Here is a 19,313-nt window from a genome sequence, read left to right as displayed (position 1 = left end):
TCAAATTAGCATACAGTGAGTAAACATTGACTGTTTGTCACTCTAGCACACTTGTTACTGCATCGAAATATAATCGCGCCCAGAATAGTTCACCGAGGAGACCAGGAAAATACAAACTGCGCGCATCGCATACGGCATGCACATGGGGCGAAGAGAATTCAGTAATTATTTGCAAGGCACCATAACAACGAACACTTCAAGCTTCAGGCATTCGTCACCCATCGTGTGGCCCTTATTTCCTCGAAATATTAAATCGTTGCCGTCTGTGGTCTTCGCAAGGAAGCGGGCAAACTTCGTAAGCGTTTCACACAACGCTTCTAAGCGGTTATCGCAGCAACCGCTGCTGTTGCTGATGAACTATGACGACAGAAACGTGTCTGCATTACAACCCCCCCCCCCCACCCCCATCGAAATGCGGCCACTGGAGCCGCGACCCCAATCCCTACCTCGAGCTTTGAAAAGCGCACGGCCATAGCCACACCTACTGCTTCAGCTCGTTATTTGCAGCTCAGAATGCGGCTTCATTGACGCCTGGATGAAACTCAAGTGCCGTACGACGCGGCCGTTGCTAAAGTCGCCCCTGAATTTCAACGACGCCACCTAGCGTTGACAACAAGATGCTTGAATCGACAGGATATATGGTGGAGCGAGCGGCCATGCGTTATGATTTTCTGTACGCTCGAGGCGACCAGAAGAGACTTAACCTTGCCGGTTTTGCTTGGATTAAGCCGTAGCTGCACATTCGAAGCGATGAAGCACGGGCCATATGTGATCGATGCCCAGATGTTCTTTTTCAGCCTTGCAAGACCGATTTGAAGTTCAGGCGAATTGAACTGTTCACGGGCGTCAACGTGGCACAAGTGACAGGCGATAAGACGAAGGCCATGTTCTTCGAGAGCGAAGACACCCTCAAGGCAAAGGTAAGTTCACGCACATCTAATGCATACACCAAGAATATTTTTTGAGTATGCGTGTGCGCGCGTGTTTGGGGTCTGAGGAGCGGCAGACGACGGGCGTCACGTGACGTGAGTCTAAACGCAGTTGGACGCGCAAGTCACATGGCGGAGTACGTGCGGTCGGGAGTGACAAATGCCAATGAGACCACGTTGGGGCCATGAAATGTACATAGAACCACTAGGGACGACTTTTGTTGTTGTTGTTCTTTGTTGTCAAGAAGTCACCGGTGCATCGGCAAACATCAAAGGCGTGTCAAAAATATATTTAGTGAACTTTTTCCTTTCAGGCTTGGTTAACAGAATGACATTGTAAACCCTGCTAGTGGCGCAACATGTATCAAGCCATACGCCGAGCATCCGTAATAAATCCAACAAGTCCGTTCTCGTCTCTCTTCAGTGCGGCCGCACTGCGGCAGGCCCCACTGCCAGTGTCCGTCATATTGCACTAGGTGTTTCGTGCTACACCTTTAGGCACGGTACTACGTTCTGCTCGAATGTGGCTTCCGCATTTACTGAATTAGGATATATGCGTCGCTTATGATAGCGTACTCCTTTTGACTTACAGTGAAAAACGCGCCGGTATTTATATACAGAGGCCATAGTTTAGATGCCAGGACGTACCCGTTGTCTGAGGGAACACTGAAGAAACCTTGCGGCCGTAGTCTTGTAAGGATGACGCACCATTTGGCGCAAAAGCACGATTGTTATGCAAGAAGAAAAGAAATGTCACTCGAGCTAAGGAGAACAAAAAGAAAATGAAGTTGCCTGTTCTGCTTGCTCAGAGACGTACCGACCTGTGATTTACCCATTATTGTTCGGTGCCGAATTGCCCTCGTTACCGTCTTCGTACATTACGACGATTCCATGGAACTGCGAAAGGGTCGACTCAAGCGCAAGTCACGGGCCCGGTGAAGCCTGCTCGCGAAACGGGTCAACAAAGCGAACGCTGCCCTTCAATTTTTGAAAACTACTATAGTGAGCTCGCAGCTCTGGCTTGAATATACCACGACTTACCAAGCTGAGTTCCATGCTAATGCAGTCGATATCGAACCTTTTATTTCCGTAAAATCCTTCGTGAGAGAGCTTGAAACCACGCTACTCTATGAAGCCGAAGCCGCTAATACCATGGCAAGTCTGAACATTACCAAACAGTCTTTTATGATTTTCCTTCCATCGTTAGCGACCTTACGCAATAACGCCGTGGAAGCTTCCCTTGTAGCGCCGCATAGAAGTGTTCGATCTGCTGGAACCAAACTACCACATTTAGGCATCAAGCCATTACGTGGAGTCATTAGTAAATGGTTACCGCCGTGCGAGAAGTCTGAAACCGTCATTGAAACGGGTCTATCATTCAGCTTGACGGTTAAGTTTCATTATCCTGGACACACGGTTAAGTTTCATTATCATGGACACAACCTTGCAGCCATTGCCAGCCTGCAGGTGACTGAGGCCTATTACAATGATGCTATGGACCACATGCGACAAGTTTTGCATAGAACAGGAAGTATTTCTCGCGTTTGCTTGCTGTCTTTTATTCGTCATTCGATGCTCCTGCAATGAGAGCGACGTCATGTAGGACGTCCTATGACGTCCTTTAAAGTCGTGTAAGGGGATTGAAAGAGGACATGCATCTATGCTGATATTCTTAGTACTGAGATGTTTTCCGGCAGGTCTGGTGGTTTCGTATAAGCGAAGTCATTCTGACAACAATGCCTCGACCGCTACAAATACGACTGATGCAAAAGTTCAACGATTGATCGCGTTTGCTCAACTGGAGGCAGCGAGCCAGGACAAAAAAGAAACTCGTGCCTTGGATGATTGCGTTTTCAAGCGCAGTAAATCTCTCCGTGTCTCGCGTCGAGATAAACATAGCCGAGATGAAGGTTGGGAGACACGTTTGCCAAACGTGTCTGACTTTTCAATATGTAGCGAAGCACAATTCGAAGCAACTGTGTTGATATTACAAAAGTGTGCGGTTCATTTCTGGAAACTGCGCATACAAGTTATCGACTGACGAGAAGAGCAGATTCGACGCCATCTGTGATGTTGCTTCCGTTGTACCATAAAGAGTTACCGTGTAAGTGAATCCCATAGACGGATCCTAATGCTCCAATTGTCAATGGAGGTATGCAACTTCTCTTTCTTTGCCGCCATCGAACAACGACACAAAGGCTTCACGCATCGAACAGACGTGCTGCGCGCCAGCAATGTCCAATGACAACGCCGCCATTGACGATGCGGCATCGGTCTGCTCAACAGTCCGTTCGAAGGGAGCGGTATCGTTCCCTACGAGCTGTAATTAATGGAAGAAGCCAACTGAGTTTTCTGAGAGAAGACCTTTCCAAGCAGTTGTTCGTCGAAGGGGATGTTATGTTGTCCACGAACACGTTCAGGTGCATTCAATATTCAAGAAATACCAAATATTGGACCGTTCGTTTGAAGCTGTAGAGCCTGTTCCATAGGTAACACCCTATTGTCGACGTTGCCAAGATTTCCGATATATATCGGCCAAGAAACTGAAATGCGTCTGGCTGAAATCTTTCTTTGCTCGAAGCTTGAGGAAGCCGAAATAAATCATGCACATTCGAGCAAGTTCGCTTTAAATTGAGACGGAAGCATTGGACACCTTAATTGTTAAAGTGCGCGCAAGATGCACAAGAAGTCTTCTTTTTGTATTATTGTCTGTCTTGCGCAGCATGGTAATCATTCAAGCATGAACCAACTAGTCTGACACAAGGTATGACTTCAACATATTGGACTACGGATTGGAGCGCACCAAAGGTGACGCGTTTTCACAACTGAAGTCAAATCTCAGGTAAACTCCATTCTTGAAGCCACGAACAGAATGTTGAGCTGAAGTTTTCAAGGGGTTACAGACAAAACAGCAGAACACGTGCTCTCAAGCCTACATGATCTGTGTGCTACGTCAGTACAGCGAACAGTTGTGCCCCCAACAATCAAACCTGTGATGAAGACATCTGAACGCGTTTTGGGGTTTTACAAAACGTGGGAATTAATGGTGGCCGCGATCCACCACAGAAATGAATTATACTGGACGGGCTCAAATATTGCATCACGAGTGTTGAACGCTACGGGAGCTCAAAACACAAACCCCTTTTCCAGCATTTCTACCATTCATAGGGTGGCGACGGCCTCCGAGATTTGCGCGTGCTGGCGCGTCCAAATATCAAAAATCGCAAAGCGGCGCACCCGGTTCCTTCGAACACCGCCAGCTGGCGCTCGCCTCCGCCGCATCGTAAAGCCCCTTAAACTTCGTAAAGTAGCGCCACGCTATGAAAAATGCCGCCTCCTCCATGCGCGCTCTGGCCGACGCCGCGTCGCTATAGGCCTAATAGCATCACGTGGGCCCTCGCGCCGTTCATCAGCGCCATTTTTACTCGAGAAGCGTCTACGGGTGGCGAGTAGCGCATGTTGGCGCCATTGCTACGCTCTAGCAGTGTAGGCGGCGCCACGGTCGAGGAGGTAGCGTGAAGGAGAGGAGCAACGAGGGGTGAAGGCGGAGGAGGATAGTGTCGCCACTTTACGAAGTTGAACGGGTTTTACCGTATCGTAAAGCCTCTACCTACGGAAAAGTACCGCCATCTCCCATCCTGAACCGTTCTTTTTTTTACTTTCTGCTTGAGAAAGCAAGTGGACGGTGGCGCCCCCTCGTAAGTCCCCGCTGAAGCTCAGTCGGACTGGACAATTGCTGTCCGTGCTGTCACTAGACAGCAATCGACTAATAGGAGATGCAGAAAAGAGAGAAACGGCATTGTTGAAAGGATGGCGGTACTTTTCCAAAGGTAGAAGGGCATACCGCATCGCGGCCCACGATATACGCTGAGTTTTAACGAGAAAGCTTGCCTTGGTGCATAGCGTTCGCTGCCAGCGTTTCCCGGTAACCATTACCGTTACATATGCTGCAGTTGCCGGGAAGCGATAGAAGCAGTGATGAATCTTGGACTGCTAAAGCGTTGCACCCGTAAAGGCGAAACTTGAGCGCCCTCATATTTTTTATTCGTCAATGGGGCACCTTTCTTTCGGAGAGAACCTTATGAGGAGCATTCTCTAGCTTTGTGCTACACTCTCTCAGATCACGTTCTCCTCTTTCTTGAATGTCTTGCACAAAGCGCCTTGTTGGTTGCCGGTGCAGTATGGTAACGTAGCCGACGCTTCGTCCTACCCGCGGGCGCACATTCAAATGTAAGAACGATTGAGAGGTGGCTAGATTGTGTTCTGCAGGTGAGTTGCCTAACGCGCTTTTCCGGTTCCGCACGCAGTGCCTCAAACTGGCCGACAATTCCACCTTCCTGCGGGGGGGCATGTCCATGCTGCTGCTGAACGCCGACCTCGGGGACCCCACCCAGAGCTGCCCCGGCCTGGACGGTCGTGAAAGGGGCGAGATATTCTGGCGAATCGAAGTGGTCAAGACAGCGCTCAAAATACCGTGACCCCGAGCCGCGAGCATGAAGCTTGCGAGAAGTTCCGGAGTGTGCGGCGCCAGGGGCGGTTGCTTCAGCGTAGATTGTCTCATTTTGTGCGTTAAAGTTATACCGCCTGGGCAACTGCATCTTTTGTTGTTCGCTGTCATCACATAGCCTAGCCCAACTATATTAAATTTTTCCTCGTCCATTTATTCCGCGCTGTCTTGAACCAGTCTCTCTGACCGAATGGCTGACAGCAAGCAGCGGCGCTTTTTAAGAAATTTAAGCCTACCGAAACATTTTAACCAGGGCGAGGAGACCAACGAATGGCGCGGGCGTTGTAATAACCTATTGATGAGCAGCGTACTTATAGCCGCGTGTACGTCCACCTCGTGAGGAAGCGAGCCCAAGCGTCGCTAGCGCAAGCATGGCGCCCTTCGCTGCTATTGGTGGCCAGCCGCTGTGCACGGGTGATGCGCGGTGAACATTGCCAAATGAAATCACTCGTTACACAATAGGCCCCGTAGTGCTCTACCACGTTCCCAAAAGTGTGGCTCACACAAGCAGCAAAGGCAGGAGACAAATCTCCTCGGAACCTGGCTGAACCTTGTCACATGTTTTCTGTATAAGACATTTGATTAGGCGTATAGAATAATATTTTTAGCCGTTGTCCTGGGCCGTCACGCAAGCTCAATTGATGGCCTATAAAGGGAACACATGAAACGGCTGTTCCATGGGCGCACGTGCCGGCTATCAAAAAAAAAAAATTTTGCTTCCGCGAAGCTTCATTTATCGTCGGAAGGAGGCACCTCAGGCCGCAGCCAATGTCACGGAGTCGGAAATGGCATTCGCCTCCTCGCCGGCGCGCTGTAGTGGTTATGCGCGGCCACCCGAAATTTGCTCAATAAAGCAAAATGATTCCTCGAGCCACAGCGAGAATACGTCTTTGTGCTCATGAAGTCCAGAGGGATCGCAAATGGGTCGGTGTGTCTTGCGCGTCTCCAGTGCATTCTTGCAGTGCATTGAGAATGCGTACATTTTTTTTGCGTATCGCCAGAGGTCTATAGCTCACGAGTCCGTCTGAGAGCCCCAGGACGTCCAAGCAAAGAAAAGCAAGTACAAGGGAGCGATAAAGGTGACTTTTCTTTAAAGACACGTAAGAACTGGGCAGCGGACTGTACCTGCGGCTGATGAGAGTAGTTCAGGTGGCTGGGCTGATAAAAGCACGTTTATTTTCATAAAAGCCAGCAGAAGCAGCCGATTCGACCTCGCGGCCCAATTTGCGAAGTTCATCACGAACTTTCTTCAACGTGTCTTCGGCAACGGTAATGCAATGATACATCGCGACTCAGCAAGTAGTATTAGTATTGCTGCGGGGCGCGCGCGTCCGAGCAGCCCGGTTGCGCGCAGCGCGGCGTGGTTTCACGAGGAAAGTAAACAAGAGAGGAAAACTGTCCCGACATGATGGCGGAGCAACGCCAACTTCCGGCTTCACTTAGCTTCAGAAGGAGTGACGTCAGGGCCCCTCCTCAGTTTTTTCCTTCCTCCATGGCCGCCATTGTGCACGAAATTATGGCCCCAACAGCCCAAGAAAGAAAGAAATCAGCAAAAAGAGGACAGCCTCCCACGTCACTACCTCTACACTTTTCTCCTGGCACGCAGAGGGGTACGAAAGCTCCGAGAATGGCATGGGAAGACCACGTATAAGGAGGACTCCTGAAGGGTAGCGCGCATACCACAACCGGCAACTTGTATTTCTCTGTGGTTCACTCCTTGTAGGTGCACGAAATTTCGGCGCAAGCCAAGTCGCAGGGCGTCCAAACGCCTTAAGCTTGTAGCGCCCTCCCCGTGTCGTTTCCAATTACCTGCTCAGCGTCACTTACATGGCTAAGCAGACGCTGTCCTTTCGCCGCATTGCGGCCGTAAAAATATTCGTCAAGCGTACCGATATTCTTAAAGGCAAATAGAAGCCTGTACATCGTCCTTCGAATAAAACGCCCACACAAACACACGTAGGCACACCGCGCGCGGTACAAAACGTGCCCATACACGCGCAGTGCACGAGGCAATCAAGGCGGTGTGAACGAATTCCGGCGTCTATTCGGGTCAGCTGTCTTTCTCCTTCGCTCCTGAGGCATAAGCCTACAAGTGGTATGGTATGAAGAACTTCATTTAGGTCCTGAGAGGCATAAGCCTACAAGTGGTGACGTAGGACTAATACGATTACTCATCCGCCCGAACCCTCCACGGAACAGGAGACACGTCCGAAAGTACTCGTTCTATTTGTCGTTTACAGCTCCACTGTGCAACCACCTCTACAGCATGGATTGGTGTGCATTTGTTATGTGTAAATAAAGAACTCTCTGCAGAACTAAACCCTTGTGTGCGATGAATGTTCTTTTCAGTGCAGGTTACCATAGGCCAGCTGTGCCACCGGCACATGCTCAAAGTCGCATCATCATCATCATCATATTGTATGTCCACTGCCAGGACGAAGGCCTCTCACTGTGATCTCTAATTACCCCTGTCCCGCACAAACGGATTCCAACTAGCGCCCACGAATTTCCTAATTCCATCGCCTCAGCTAGCCTTATGACGTCCTCGACTGCGCTTCCCTTCTATTGCTACCAATCAAATTTTAGAAATTGTGTCCTCGCAAGAAAAAAAAACGAAGCAGCTTGGTTCCACTCTTCGCTCACTCTTTCTGTATATAGGAGAACGCGGTGGAGCGTATTGAAACGCGGTTTTTCCACTGGGCGAGGAGGCATCCGACGCGTATGTACGCGTAAACTCGCGGCCGGACAGGCCAGGCTGCGGCCGTGATGAAGCTTCGCCCTTTCCCTCTAACGGCCTTGCTTTCCTGCATGGCTTACCCGCCGCATCTACGCCTTGGCCGCCGCGTCACGTTCTCGTTCGTGACAAATGCAGCATGCATGCGGTTCCTGCTCTTTTCTGTAGCTTTGTCAGTCATCAGTTCGTCTACCTCGATGCGTCCAATGCAGAGACGCACGAAATATCTTAAAGATGATGTACTACCGGAAATGATGGCTCGATAATGGCGCCCTTGAATACAACTTACCTTTGCTTTCTGTGTGCCATCGCAGCATATATTACGTATAGTCATGCCGAGCAAGCGTTTTCCACGCAGTCTTCGTGGACAAGTGACTGCGCTGTTGAAACGTAGCTTGCTAAGCGTCATCAACTGCAGTTTACATGCTTTGTGCGCGTTGCCTGGTCCGCGTCGTGCTTGGCTGCTGCGCAGCAGTGCATGTTTCCTGTCTGAAAGCTGCGACAGGAAAGATGTGTACGGCCTTTCACACCAGCTTTCTAGTGAGCTACGCCACGAGTGCACTGGGTATGTGCTGCTCTTCAATGAACCTCTTGCCAACTTCATGCTCGTCAGTTGAGTACGTGCCGCTGAGTTTGCGGCACGATTCTGAAAAGATTCTGCTTAATCGAAAAAATGCTGGCCCGTTCGTTTTCAACAAAGTGTTCAAGTGATCGCACGGTAGATTTTAGAACAGAATGGTGGCGCTAAGTCTGGTACTTTTGACCCAGTGAGGACGCGTGTGGGTCCTGTCGACTATTCCTGAACGAAACACTCCCCACACAAGCCGCTAGAATCCGAGGTCCTTCACTCGAGGGTATACATGGGATCGTCTGGTGCTCCGGGCATGCCGGCCTGCGGGGCAACGAGAAGACGTACTCTGCTGCTCTAGATCTCATTAGCCGGGCGGCAGACAACACCGCCTCCCAGCCCCTAGCAGGCCGCGTCGTGACACATGAGCCAGCCACCACGAGCAGAACCGGAGGACCAAGGTCTAACGAGAAGGCGATACGCTCCCCCTCACGAAAGTCTCAGCAGGCAATTGGCCAGGCACTGGCGCCGTCTGCAAACAACCACGTACCCTATCTATCCCGCTTACCCGCCATCTTCCCAGAGAGGTACGCGACCAGGACTTGTCCCCGGTCTGACGAACAGGCCATGCTCTCACTGCCAGAAGCTACCCGTCATACGTACGTCGCAAAGCTCTTCCTTCGCCTGATCCTTTCCTCACAGACAACCGAAAAAAAGGATCCGATCGAAGTGTTGACCGAACGTCCGGGAAATTCGATCCGTGGCAGAAGCGCAGCGTGCTCACACGTGACTCGTCTCTCGTAAAACGCCGCGCAACGATGAATCAAATGCAACTGCTACGCACATCCGTTTCATACTGCAGACCAGCGCTTCCGTTTAGAGTTGCGATGCAAATGGTCGCATGTCATCGTGTCAGCGAAGATACGTTCAACGACGCCCACCAGAGAGCCGCACTTACCAGCGATGAAGCCAGCTCCACAGGTCTTCTGTCGGCGTTTGACTGCTGCCATTTGTCGTGGCGCCAGCATCCGTGTTTGTCGCCGCTAATCGTCCGTGAGCCGTCATGCTCACTGCTAAAGGAACTATGATAGGTACAGTGCGTCCATATAAAATTCAAATGGAATAGTTCTTGTTTGCAGCCATCCTACGAGAAAGATTAGGATAAAACCTCGGTGCGCGGGTGCAAGAATAACGAATGGCGTTCGCATCTCTTGTTTACGCATCTCATCGCGGCGCCGCACAGTCGACTAGGCTATTGGCCGCGCACTCGCGTCTTGGTATGTACCAAACTTGGCATAGTATGGCAAGAGTGTATGACGAGCATAAATGATTCGTCATAACATAAATGTCTTGACATGCGTGTCATGTAGGTCATGAAACAGCTCGCTACGTCTTGGTGCTCGCATGGTCCTTTCGTCAACTTTGTAGGCTCCCCGCGCACTGCTTCGCATAACATCGATTCCCACAGGGGTGGGATCTTCCGGCGCGTTTTTTTTTATTTATTTTTTTGAAGTCCTGCTAAACGTTTAAGAATTTGCCAAGTGTTTGTATGTTCACGCACGTTCAAGATCAATTCACATAGTCGCGAAGGCGAGGGTGAAATGCTTTTCCAGACCAATGAGCAGTGACCTTAATTATGACCGTGCGGTTTAAGGGTGGCTACACCTCACGTGGCAAAACACTAGTTGATGAAAATTAGGCATCCAATACGTCGCGAATGGCATTATTCGAAAAACTACAGACACTATCATTAGAATAGGAAAATGTGAAGTCAGAGGCTGTTTGCTTCCATCCCCGAAACTGCAGGATTTCTAAAGTTTTCTCGTGGTGGGGGGGGGGGGGGAGGATGCGTGCAGTGATATGCCGCGAATGTATTACCGTATTTGACGCTGTGATGTCATAAAAGTTATAATGCATAGCCATAAAAAATAATGACAATGTATATATAGTGTCACCCATATAAGATTACATCAGTAACTATTACTGCCTTTTCACTAAGATTGTTTAGCTATGGCTTCAGTACCAGAGAAATACTACAGCTGGCACCAGTGTGGCGTTGGTGAATTATTTGAACGTAATGTTGATTTTACCTTAATAGCGAAATAACAGATGTGTGTTGGTGCTAAGGACACATCAAAATGCGGACACATATGAGGACACATGTAATGTATTAATGACACATCACCTACTTTAAAATCTGGGTTAACCCATTGCTCTGAATCGATGCAAACCTCTCAAGGCTCACCAGTGCGATGGGTGCCGTTATAATACAGTGTAGTTATAGAACGAGGTAAACAAGTTCAGAGGGCTGTATTTGCAGCAGATTGTCACGCGATGTTGTGGCGAATATTGTCACTCACATTTCATTTTTGCTGCTATGTGCTCTGTATATGCGATGTGCTGCGAGCTGGCTCAGTAGATGACTTGGCACAACAGGCCTCGTGCAGCGAACGTTGATTTTTTTTCTTTTTTTCCACGGAGAATTTGCCCTCGCGAGATGTAAATGGCACTGCCTCGCCTTGAAGCCGCCATTGAAGAACTTACGGGCTTCTACGGCAGCTCCGCTACCATGCGTACCTTAGCACGTTCTTAACAAGTAGGTACAGTCGTCATCCTTATGAACGGGAAATCGTGAGTGCGCGGCAAATAGCCTAGTCGGCAAGAGGTGCGAACGCCATTCGTTATTTTTCTTGCACCCGCGCACCGAGGTTTTATCCTAATCTTTCTCGTAGGATGGCTGCAAACAAGAACTATTCCATTTGAATTTTATATGGACGCACTGTATCTATCGCAGTTCCTGAAACAGTGAGCATGACGGCTCAGGGACGATTAGCGACGACAAACACGGATGCTGGCGCCACGACAAATGGCAGCAGTCAAACGCCGACAGCAAACCTGCGTAGCTGACTTCATCGCTGGTAAGTGCGGCTCTCTGGTAGGCGTCGTTGAACGTATCTTCGCTGACACGATGGCATGCGACCGTTTGCATCGCAACTGTAAATGGAAAAGGTGGTATGCAGTATGAAACGGATGTGCGAAGCAGTTGCATTTGATTCCTGGTTTCGCGGCGTTTTACGAGAGACGAGTCACGTGTGAGCACGCTGCGCTTCTGCCACGGATCGAATTTCACGGACCTTCGGCCAACACTTCGATCGGATCCTTTTTTTCGGTTGTCTGTGAGGAAAGGATCAGGCGAAGGAAGAGCTTTGCGGACGTACGGATGACGGGTAGCTTCTGGCAGTCAGAGCATGGTCTGTTCGTTAGACCGAGGACAAGTCCTGGTCGCGTACCTCTCTGGGAAGACGGCGGGTAAGCGGGATAGATGAGGGTACGTGTTGGTTTGCAGGCGGCGCCAGTGCCTGGCCTATTGCCTTCTGAGACATTTGTGAGGAGCATATCGCCTTCTCGTTAGACCTTGGTCCTCCGGTTTTGCTCGTGGTGGCTGGCTCATGTGTCGCGACGCGGTCTGCTAGGGGCTGGGAGGCGGTGATGTCTGCCACCCGGTTAATGAGATCTAGAGCAGCACAGTACGTCTTCTCGTTGCCCCGCAGGCCGGCATGCCCGGAGCACCAGACGATCCCTTGGATACCCTCGAGTGAATTACCTCGGACTCTAGCGGCTTGTGTTGGGAGTGGTTCGTTCAGGAATTGTTGACAGTACCCACACGCGTCCTCACCGAGTCAAAAGTACCAGACTTAGTGCCATCATTCTCATCTAACATCTACCGTGCGATCACTTGAAGAATTTGTTCAAAACGAACGGGCCAGCATTTTTTCCATTAAGCAGAAACTCTTTAGCATCTTGCCGCAAACTCAGCGACACGTACTCAACTGACGAGCATCAAGTTGGCAAAAGTTTCATTGAAGAGCAGCACATACCCAGTGCACTCGTGGCATAGCTCACTAAAAAGCTGGCGTGAAAGGTTGTCATGGAAACACGGCCCATGCACAGTGCAGTTGCGGCTCAGCCAGCTAAAGCGTCGGCTTGCTGTCTTTGAGGAACCCTTGTGACGGGGGTTCGATTACGCTCAGCACGGGAGAAACTTGAGGCAGGTCCCCAGTGGCACATACCTGTTTAACCAAGTCGGTGTCAAAGACGCTCACTGAAAAGAGCCACACACCTATGGGCACATACTCAGCGACCGAAGTTTGGATCGGAGAGGTACGTTGAAGAGCTGCACGTTTGTGCACATTGTGACATACTCACTGACCCAAGTTATTCATATGCTTAGTTACGAACCCTGTTCTCCCAAGACATCTGAACTTCCGCAACCTGCTGCGCTAACTGTGACGGAGACCGCACGCCTACTCGCGATCGTGCCCGTCATGGAAGGAAGAAACCGAAATAATTGAACTGAAGGTCAAACTAAACATTTCCTTTCCAGAAACGTGGACGTGCTTTTCTCCTCACTATCAGTCAAATTCGTCCCTCAGAGATGTGACGCACCGGGTGGCAGCGCCACATCTTTTCGCGGCCACTCAAGTTACACGAAGTGCGACGGCAGTAAAGTCACCAGAATCCTGGCAGTAGCAGCCAGTGCTGCTCCGCCCTTTGTTACGAAGGGCCAGCAGACCGCCTGGCTTGCCGGTCCCAGGGCCACTGCTCGTGCAGACAGTCTCGAAAAACCAACCCAGAGTGCTCGCCGAGCGGCCATATCATCCAGCGCCACTGAAGAGGCGATGGATGTGACAAACAATACTCCGGTGTCTCAGACGCCGAAGGAACGGCGTAGGAACGGCGTAGAAAAAAGAAAAATCCCATTTCACAGGCCCTGGAAATGTCTGGTGAGCTAACTTCATTTCTCTTGACACACACCACAATACATTCCAACATGGCCCCACAAATAATGCATTGGAATATGAGAGGTCTAATGCACAATATCGATGACATGAAAACTCCTAGACAAGCTTAAAGGCCAACTGTAACGAAACTTCACCTGGGATAAGTTTACCATAAATGCCTAGCGTATGCTCTCAGAGTCAATACGGCAAAGCGTCAGGGCTGGTAATTGCCTAATTTTGTTATTAGCAGCTATTAAACCGCGCCTATGCAGACGACGCGTGCACCTGACGGTAAAGTGGTAGCGATGCAGTTATGGCTGGCAAATGTGGAAGAACCGTACGCAACTGTTAATCTCTCAGTTGCGCCACGTTGCACCTACGCAGCCACGCGCATTGCTCGCTCATCACTTGCGGGTTCACGGGCGTCTCTGTCGTCGTCCGTTATTCCTCCTGCGATCGTCATTCGAGCTGTTGCAAAAATGCCGATGCGTTGAGTGGCAATAGGCTGCTCGAATACGTATGCAAACACGAGCGATGGCTGTGCAGTGCAGAACGCCGTCCCCATCTTTCCTGACTCAGCTTTGAGACAGGAAACGTGCACTGCGGCGCAGCAGGCAAGTGCGACGAGGACAAGCCAACGCGCACAAAGCATGTAAACCGCAGTTGATGACGCTCCGCAAGCTACGTTTCAACAGCGCAGTCACTTGCCCGCCAAGACTGCGTGGGCAACGCTTGCTCGGCATGGCTATACGTAATATATGCTGCGATTGCACACGCAAACCAAAGGTAAGTGGTATTCAAGGGCGCTATTATGGAGCGGTGATTTCCAGTAATACATCATCTTCGAGATATTTCGTGCGTCTCTGCATCGGACGCGTCGAGGTAGACGAACGAAAGCGTGACAGAGCACCGGAAACGTGCAGGAACCGCATGCTGCATTTGTCACGGAGGAGACGGCGACGCGGCGGCCATGGCGTAGATGCGGCGGTAAGTCATGCAGGAAAGCGAGGGAAACGGGCAAAGCTTTATTACCACCGCAGTCTGGCCTGTCCAGCCTTGAGTTTACGCATGCATAAGCGTCGGATGCCTCCTCGCCCGGGTGAAAAACCGAGTTTCAATACACTCCGCCGCGTTCTCCGATATGCAGAAAGAGAGCGTGTAAAGGAACTGAGCTGCTTCGTTTGTTTCTTTTTTCTTGCGAGGATACAAATTCAACAATGTCATTGGTACCAAGAGAAGGGAAGCGCAGTCGAGGACGTCAAAAGACAAGGTGGGGCGATGAAATGAGGAAATTCGTGGGCGCTACTTGGAATCCGTTGGTGCGGGACAGGGGTAATTAGAGATCACAGTCAGAGGCCTTCGTCCTGGCAGTGGACAAAGAATAGGATTATGATAATGATGAAGATGATGATAATGATAATGCGACTCCGAGCACACGCCGGTGGCACAAATGGCCTATCGTAACCTGCACTGAAAAGAACATTCATCGCACCCAAAGGTTTAGTTCTGGAGAGAGTTCTTTATTTACACATAACAAATGGGCACCAATCCATGCTGTAAAGCTGGTTGCACAACGAAGCTCTAAACGACAAGTAGAACGAGTACCTGCGGACGTGTGTCCTGTTCCATGAAGGGTTCGGGCGGATCAGTCATCGTATTCGTCCTACATCACCACTTGTAGGCTTATGCTTCAGGAGCGAAGGAGAAAGACAGCTGACCCGAATAGACGCCGGAACAGACAAGAACGGCACCGCGAGCGCCGCTGCTGCGCCGGCGTGGAAGCGCCGCATGCGGGGCAAAATTCAACTAGCGGGTGGTACGCCTCTCGCATCGTTCACACCGCCTTGATTGCCTCTTGCACTGCGCGTGCTTCGGCACGTTTCGTACCGCGCGAGGTGTGTGTGCTTACGTGTGTGTGCGTGGACGTTTTGTTCGAAGGACTTCTATTTGCCTTTAAGAAGATCGGTACGCTTGACGTTTATTTTTATGGCCGCAATGCGGCGAAAGGGCAGCGTCTGCTGAGCCATGTAAGTGACACTGAGCGGGTAATTGGAAACGACATCGGATGTGTCGCCGGAAAAATCGTCGACATATACGATGCGTGTTAGGTAAAATCTTTTTTATTTTCCCACAATATGTTTGCTACAAATCCGTGTTGTCTCTGATGGCGACAACGGACTTCCTCCGACACTGCGGAAATAAACAAAATATATCGCCGCATAGCACAAGTAAGACATGCGCACATAACTTTAACTATTACGTCCCCTAAAGTATAGAATAGAGGCAGCAATGTCAATTGCTTGGTCATTTCTTAAATGTGCTCAAGACACGGATGTTGAAAGTATTAGTAATAATTTCTGCTTCTGCAATGCCGGCGCGACCACGACACTGGCGTGTATCGTCCAGTAGCTCGATCGATCGGTGCAGCGGTGGTGCAGGAATGAACTCCGGTCACGGTCAATGCATCGTGCACATATTCAATTTCTCGGGACGCGCGAACTTCGGCCACTGCTTGCGCATGCGACAGGAGTGGTTTCCATTCCTGGGCAGCCCACGCACAAACGAAACACGAGAAAGAAGACAGGGCAAGCGCTGGTCAAACAACTGAAAGTTTTTATATGAACAAAAGGATTATACACAGAGTGACCATGAAATTCATGTGGGTTAGTGACGTGGTAAGTTCTCTTTTTGTCGATTTCTTTCTCTCTTGTGCTGTGGCGGCCATGTTTTCGTGCCACAATAGAGGCCATGGAAGAAGGAAAAAAAACTGATGAGGGGCCCTGACGTCGCTCTTTCTGAAGCTAAGTGAATCCGGAAGTTGGCGTTGCTCCGCCATCATGTCGGGGCAGTTTTCCTCTCTTGTTTACTTTTCTCGTGAAACCACGCCGCGCTACGCGCAACCGGGCTGCTCGGACGCGCGCGCCCCGCAGCGATAGTAATACTACTTGCTGAGTCGCGATGTCTCATTGCATTACCGTTGCCGAAGTCACGTTTAAAGAAGTTCGTGATGAACTTCGGAAATTGGGCCGCGAGGTCGAATCGGCTGCTTCTGCTGGCTTTTATGAAAATAAACGTGCTTTTATCAGCCCAGCCACCTGAACTACTCTCATCAGCCGCAGGTACCGGCCGCTGCCCAGTTCTTACGTGTCTTTAAAGAAAAGTCACCTTCATCGCTCCCTTGTACTTGCTTTTCTTTGCTCGGACCTCCTGGGGCTCTCAGACGGACTCGCGAGCTGTAGACGTCTGGCGATACGCAAAAAAAAATGTACGCATTCTCAAAGCACTGCAAGAATGCACTGGAGAGCGCAAGACACACCAACCCATTTGCGATCCCTCTGGACTTCATGAGCACAAAGACGTATTCTCGCTGTGGCTCGAGGAATCATTTTGCTTTATTGAACAAATTTCGGGTGGCCGCGCATAACCACCACAGCGCGGTGGCGAGGAGGCGAATGCCGTTTCCGACCCCGTGACATTGGCTGCGGCCTGAGGTGCCTCCTTCCGACGATAAAGGAAGCTTCGCGGAAGCAAATTTTTTTTTTTTTTTATAGCCGGCACGTGCGCCCATGGAACAGCCGTTTCATGTGTTCCCTTTATAGGCCATCAATTGAGCTTGCGTGACGGCCCAGGACAACCGCTAAAATATTCTATACGCCTAATCAAATGTTATCTACAGAAAACACGTGACCGGTTCAGCCAGGTTGCGAGGAGATTTGTCTTCTGCCTTTGCTGCTTGTGTGAGCCACACTTTTGGGAACGTGGTAGAGCACTACAGTGTCTATTGTGTAACGAATGATTTCATTTGGCAATGTTCACCGCGCATCACCCGTGCACAGCGGCTGGCCACCAATAGCAGCGAAGGGCGCCATGCTTGCGTTAGCGACGCTTGGGCTCGCTTCCTCACGAGGTGGACGTACACGCGGCTATAAGTACGCTGCTCATGAATAGGTTATTACCACGCCCGCGCCATTCGTTGGTCTCCTCGCCCTGGTTAAAATGTTTCGGTAGGCTTAAATTTCTTAAAAAGCGCCGCTGCTTGCTGTTAGCCATTCGGTCAGAGAGACTGGTTTAAGACAGCGCGGAATAAATGGACGAGGGAAAATTTAATATAGTTGGGCTAGGCTATGTGATGACAGCGAACAAAAAAAGATGCAGTTGCCCAGGCGGCATCATTTTACCGCACAAAATGAGACAAGGCACACTGAAGCACACCGCCCCTGGCGCCGCACACTCCGGAACTTCTCGCAATCTTCATGCTCGCGGCTCGGGGTCACGGTATTTTGAGCGCTGTCTTGACCACTTCGATTCGCCAGAATATCTCGCCCCTTTCACGACCGTCCAGACCGGGGCAGCTCTGGGTGGGGTCCCCGAGGTGGGCGTTCAGCAGCAGCATGGACATGCCCCCCCGCAGGAAGGTGGAATTGTCGGCCAGTTTGAGGCACTGCGTGCGGAACCGGAAAGGCGCGTTAGGCAACTCACCCGCAGATCACAATCTAGCCACCTCTCAATCGTTCTTACATTTGAATGTGCGCCCGCGGGTAGGACGAAGCGTCGGCTACGTTACCATACTGCACCGGCAACCAACAAGGCGCTTTGTGCAAGACATTCAAGAAAGAGGAGAACGTGATGTGATGGAGTGTAGCACAAAGCTACAGAATGCTCCTCATAAGGTTCTCTCCGAAAGAAAGGTGCCCCATTGACGCAAAAAAAAATATGAGGACGCCCAAGTTTCGCCTTTATGGGTGGAATGTTTTAGCATTCAAATGGGTGGAACGTTTTAGCATTCAAAGATTCCTCACTCCTAACGCTTCCCGGCAACTGCAGCATATGTAACGGTAATGGTTACCGGGAAACGCTGGCAGCGAACGCTATGCACCAAGGCAAGCTTTCTCGTAGGAACGCATCGTCTTTCGTGGGCCGCGATGCGATAAAGCCCATCCACCTTTGGAAAAATACCGCCATCCTTTGAACAATGCCGCTTCTCTCTTTTTTGCATCTCCTATTGGTCGATTGGTGCCTAGTGATAGCACGGAAAGCAATTGTCCAGTCGGACTGAGCTTCAGAGGGGACTTTCGAGGGGGCGCCACCGTCCACTTGCTTTCGCAAAGAAAAAGTAGAAAAAAACTGTTCAAGAAAGGAGATGGTGGTACTTTTCCTGAGGTAGAAGCTTTACGTTGCGGTAAAACCCCTTCAACTTCGTAAAGTAGCGATACTATCCTCCTCCGCCTTCACTCCTCGTTTTTCCTCTCCTTCACGCTCTCTCCTCGACCGTGGCGCCGCCTACACTGCTAGAGCGTAGCAATGGCGCCAACATGCGCTACTCGCCACCCGTAGACGTTCTCGAGCAAAAATGACGCTGATGCACGGGGCGAGGGCCCACGTGATGCTATTAGGCCTATAGCGATGCGGCGGCGGCCAGAGCGCGCGAGGAGAAGGCGGCATTCTTCAAAGCGTGGCGCTACTTTACGAAGTTTAAGGGGCTTTACGATGCGGCGGAGCCGAGTGCCATCTGGAGGTGTTCCAAGGAACCAGGTGCACCGCTTTGCGATTTTCTATATTTGGACGCGCCAGCGCGCGCAAATCTCCGGGGCCGTCACCACCCTACGAATGGTAGAAATGCTGGAAAAGAGTTTTGTGTTTTGAGTTCCCATAGCGTTCCTCAACACTTGTGATACAATATTTGATCTCGTCAGGTATAATTCATTTCTGTGGTGGATCGCGGTCACCACTAATTCCCACGTTTTGTAAAACCCCAAAACCGGTTCAGATGTCTTCATCATAGGTTCGATTGTTG

General features: G+C 50.5%; 1 protein-coding gene across 1 annotated transcript in view; it reads right to left on the bottom strand.

The window, feature by feature from the left end:
* Positions 1–17,086: 17,086 nt before the first annotated feature.
* The window catches only part of LOC142559260 (uncharacterized), a 41,081-nt gene continuing 38,854 nt past the window's right edge, over positions 17,087–19,313 (bottom strand). The window contains exon 8 of the mRNA XM_075670884.1: positions 17,087–17,960. Coding sequence (XP_075526999.1) covers positions 17,790–17,960 — 171 coding nt within the window. The 3' untranslated portion in view covers positions 17,087–17,789. The remainder of the gene's footprint in view (positions 17,961–19,313) is intronic.

The sequence above is a fragment of the Dermacentor variabilis genome, chromosome 10, assembly GCF_050947875.1.
Source record: "Dermacentor variabilis isolate Ectoservices chromosome 10, ASM5094787v1, whole genome shotgun sequence".
Classification (NCBI taxonomy): Eukaryota; Metazoa; Arthropoda; class Arachnida; order Ixodida; family Ixodidae; genus Dermacentor; species Dermacentor variabilis.
Note: the sequence above shows the minus strand (reverse complement) of the source record. Positions and strands in the feature narration are given on the sequence as shown.